Below are 5,000 nucleotides of genomic sequence, written 5' to 3' on the forward strand. Positions count from 1 at the left end.
TCCTTTTCCTCGCTCACGGGCATTTGCCGTTCGAGTAATGGCGGAAAGCGAAAACCGAAAAACTACGTTACAATAATCATACTTTCCGTGGGAATTTTGAGATAAAAATTGGCATGATACCTATCTAGTACGTCTATTTTCAAAATCTAAAGAAAAAAGGACATGCAAAATTTTCATTGTAGTGGCACTTTAACAATGTTTATTAAAGAAAATATATTTAAGGTGATTCCCTTGTTTTGCACCGTGTATCTAATAGTGCGCATAACATTGCGACTTGGGAGATGGCGTCGTTTCACACCGGCCATCTGAAGAGAGGCAACAAAGGCCACTTTTACTGTTCAAGAACTTTTTAGTGTAATCATGATAAGTCTTCTCGGTTAAGAAGGTGTTGTTTTGGAACTCGCCCCATTCCTTTTTCGGAAAAATTAATGATCATTTTGAAGCTCCTTTGCCATCCATTTATCATCGTGTTGCGAAGAAACGAGCATGGTGACCCCCCTCATTTTTAATGGTTTCATTTACTCGTAATAGGTACACAGAAAACATATTTTAAGGAGAAAAGAAGTTGGATAGTAGGAGTTGTAACAATAATCATTTACATGTAAATGACGTGAAACTGCATTTGGAGTCCAACACTGAGTGCAAGGTGATGACTGTATCGGTCCAATTTGCTTAAATTTCTTTGCAAGATTGAGCAATTTCACATCACTTTACTTAAAAATTATAGCCTGGACAAACATTTAGGTTCAAGTTTTCTACAACAGTCAGTAGCTTTTGCTAAATAACAACAATTTTTGTAGTTAATCTAGTTTCGAGCGCTTCTCAATAATGATTGTAATTTCTCAAGGGGCTTCACAATAATGTATTCTAAGATAACAATAAAAGTAAATTAAAATAAATAAGATAATAATGAATAAAAATAAATAAAGCAATGAGTACATTGTTTGATTAATTTATAAAAAAACTAGTACACCAAAGAGTTACTCTTAATAAATTTAGAAAAAAGAAAGGTCTGAAGTTTCTTTTAAATAATGAAACGGACATTGTATAGTATTCCAAATCTTTGGAGCATATACAGCAAAAGCCCAGTCACCATAGGTTTTGGTTCTAGGTGTTGATTGCATCAGTAAATCAAGAGAGTTTGAATGTAAAATCCTTGTAGGTTTCCGCTATAGTAGAAGTTCGGCCAAGCATTGAGGACAGAGACCATTAAGAGCTTTGTAGACTAGAAGAAGGTGCTTAAATGCAATTTGATAAGAAACAGGACTGAAACCAGTGAAGTTGAGCTAATGAAGGAGTAACGTGTTCATATTTACTAACGCTAGTGACAAAACGAGCAGCAGTATTCTGAAGTTGTTGAAGCTTCTTAACTTAATACTTAGGCAGTCCAAAGTTATGAAAGCATCCACGACCTCAGAAGCAGAATCCTCTTGAAGATACCTGCAAATTCTGAACAAATTCCTTAAATGACTACAAACTTGATTAATTTGGTAATTGAAAGTTGTATGCTTGTCAAAGATGACACCAAGGCACCAAATTGTAAATAGCTTAATGTGGGCTCAGTGCGAAACTTTGAGTAAATGAGAAGAACATCACTCTTGTCTTGGTTCAGCTTTTAGTTTAGATTATTCTGTCCCATCCAACAGTTTACATCCATGATACAGGTAATCACGCCATTAACAACCACATTTATGTCTTAAGCCTTAAGTAAATGCCAGATAGAGTTGTGTGTCATCTGTGTATAGATGGTAATTTAACATATAACGATCGATAACCTCAGAGACTGGCAGCGTATCTAAAACCAAATAATGAAAGAAGAACCACGCTTTCAAGTGTTTAGTTCCTAGAACAAAGAAAGATATTTTTAAGTGTTCTTTCTTCCCACAAACAATCAATGAATGGAACTCCCTTCCCAAGGATATTGGGCGTTTTCCATTTACCTAGAAATGCCGGAAATCCCGGTTGGGATGTAAATGGAACACACGTTTTTGGTTCGTTCCACTGGAAAATTTCCGGAATAAAGGGAACTTCTGAAAAGGTAGTCCTGTTTTCCCGTTGGAAACTTTCCGATGGAAATGTGTGTTCCATTTACAACTTTTGAAAGGTCTTACCACTTCCAGGCTATTCACGGCCACATTTTTAAATTTTTGGCGCGTAAAATCGCAATCACCGGGCGGCGAACGGACCTGAGTTAAATGGAACACGTTTTTCACCCGATGGAAATTCCCACCGAAATTTCCGGAAATTTTTTGTAAATGGAAAACGCCCATTGTGAACACAATGTCTGTTGATAGTTTTAAATCTGAGTTAGTGAACAGTTTTTAATTTTTTCATTGCACCAGTTTTACTCAGATTTTTATAGTTTTTAATATTGCATTGTATTAGTTTTGGTCCGTTTTTACTGTTAGTGTGATATCGCACGATTTTTACGGACTTAATAAAGTGAAGATGTAGATAAAACGTGAAAGTCGCAGCTCTAAATCATAGTTGCTACTTGAAAAGTGCAAAATTTTTGTGAGATCTCTATAGTGTCAAATTCTTGCTTATTACAATAAAGTGCTATAATTTTACCCCAATTAGGTTCAGATTAGTTGCACAAGTGTGAAGAAACGTAGCCTGCATGTATGACAGTTTTGCTCGGAACCCTAAAATAGTCTTCTTGTTCGCATAAGCTTTTAGTGTACATGTGTACCGTTGATAATTATTTTGTTTGAATCTTTTTCAGGGTCAAACCTCACAACTCTTGCTGCAACTGAGGGCAATGAAAATAGAGATCTGTGGAAAAAATGTTGTTGGGGACTATGTGAAAAGGTAGATTTCATGTATACATGTAGTTACAAAGTGCAATTGGGTTTTACTTCATCTATTATTTCGTATTTTCACAACTCACAGTTCAGATACATGTAATCATGTATTGAATTGAATTGATGTTAAATGAGTATGGAGCAGAGATGGTGAGAGCACTGGCCTTTCCACCAATTTGGTGGGTGGGTGGGTGGGTTGTCTACTCTGCCCTGAGAGGTTTTTCTCTGGGTACTCTGGTTTTCCCCTCCCCTCAAAAACCAACCTACAATTTCATATGAGTTCATTTGATTTGATTTGATTTCTGTGCGGTGTCTCCAATTAAATACAGTTGAAGCTCATTATTTGCATTCTTTTTTATTTCTCTAAATTAACCTGCATGTACATGTACGGTAGATTATTGAGGAAAAGTGTCTCTTCAGTTCTTCTGTAAAATATCTTTGTCATTATTGACCAGTAGAAAAATATGATGCCCAGCCTTGGCTTGGCTTATGAAAAGCAAGTTCTGCTGTGAATTTTCAACTTGTTTTGCTTAATTTTGTTAGAGTAACTACAGCATGTATGAGAAGGCAATTTATGCTGCACTCTGTGGAAACCTGAGCAAGGTAATCAATAATAATAATAATAATAATAATAATAATAATAATAATAATAATAATAATAATATATAGATTTAGGCAAGCCTAAAAGCGCAGTTCCCTGGTTATTTATTCTTAGTGCCTGTAGGGTTAGTGAAAATAAAAGGTTTCGAATTGTCCGCGTTTTGATGTTTCCCGTTGCTGCTTTAATAATTAAATCATTTTCTTTGCGTTCTTCTATAAACAAATTCATTGCCTAACTAGTGAATTCCACGGTACATTTTACGCTAAAAACCGATATATATCGCATGAATCACGACGCCATGAGTACGGGTGAAATTTACTTTGGAATTCACCAGTTTGGCAATGAGTTTTAAAAGAAAACAAGCACAACCTCAGCGAACGAATGGAAAAGGAAAAAGCAATTTCAGAGTCAACTGTCAATAGCCAGCGAATAGGAATCACGCTAAAATTAGAAGCCATAAAAAAAGCTTTGTCAGTTCAAGGTCAAAGAAGAGTTTTACTGATGTACTTTATTCCACTTTGTCTCTGAAAACGAGCTCATTCACATTTTGATGTATTTCATTGAAACTCGCCAGCTTGGCTTGGAACAAGAATTGGCAAAATACGGCAATGCAACCAAGAAAGGACGAACTTCAAACAAGATCCGCTCCAACACTTAAATAACGTTTAGGTGCTTTAAACAAACTTCTGAAAACACAAGCTAGTGAAATTTCCCCCTAATTTTACGAGAACTCAGTACGATTACGTGTTTATAACATAAGGACAAAATTTTCTTGTCACTGTCGACGCACAACGAAAACCATTTGGGAAAACGGATTAAAAAAGCACTTGTTCGCTCGCATTTTAGTTCGAAACAAACAAACAAATAAACTTTTTCTTTATTTCCAAAAGAGAACAGATAAATTTTATTTAATTCCAGTTAACAGTAAAAATTCGATTTTCATTCCTGAACAAAGGAAGAACCGATTAAACCACCTTTTAAAAATACACATCCACTTTAAATCACGCATCCGTAAAAATAACAAACGGTTTAGTGCCCAAGGAAAGAATTTGTGGAGTAACTTCTTCCACCAAGTATGAGCTATTACTGGTATTCTGCTTTGCCGTTGTCGTTCTCATTCGCTCTCCTTCCGTTTCTGTTCTAGACGTAGGTCCTCGAGGAATCTTATAACCTTATCAGGGCTTCTAAAGATGTGCCAAAAATTGCAATACAGAGAAAAAAAGCAGCTCTAAGCAAATTAAAAGTAAACACTCAGCTTTAAGTTTATATCCCTCCGATGCTTGACTTGAATAACTGCGTAGCCACCAGTATGGACCACAGATATCATGATATGTCAAACTGGATTGAACCCAGCGAAAACTGCAGGAAAGAAAACATCTTCCAAACCGTTTTCCACCTGAACACGAAAAGCGTTGACTGTGTAAGAACTATAGTTGATGTAGTATGGCTGTGTAGCCGCGTCGAGCCACAGAAAGCGTGCAAAATGTGAAGCCTCGGTTATGTTTAGGTTAGTTAACCTGGGTTGAGCCTGCAATCCAATCAAAAACCAGTATCTGGTCAGCGGTCAACTTGAAAAAACAGCCGATCTCTGTGAG

The 5,000-nt window shown here is 36.3% G+C and overlaps 1 protein-coding gene across 2 annotated transcripts in view; it reads left to right on the top strand.

Annotated features, from left to right (window-relative positions):
- LOC138007053 (nuclear pore complex protein Nup107-like) overlaps nucleotides 1-5,000 on the top strand; it is a 68,986-nt gene that overhangs the window by 31,511 nt on the left and 32,475 nt on the right. For both annotated transcript variants that reach the window (XM_068853728.1, XM_068853729.1), the window contains exons 20-21: nucleotides 2,726-2,811; nucleotides 3,348-3,407. In XM_068853728.1, coding sequence (XP_068709829.1) covers nucleotides 2,726-2,811; nucleotides 3,348-3,407 — 146 coding nt within the window. The remainder of the gene's footprint in view (nucleotides 1-2,725; nucleotides 2,812-3,347; nucleotides 3,408-5,000) is intronic.

This window comes from Montipora foliosa, chromosome 6 (genome assembly GCF_036669935.1).
Source record: "Montipora foliosa isolate CH-2021 chromosome 6, ASM3666993v2, whole genome shotgun sequence".
NCBI lineage: Eukaryota > Metazoa > Cnidaria > Anthozoa > Scleractinia > Acroporidae > Montipora > Montipora foliosa.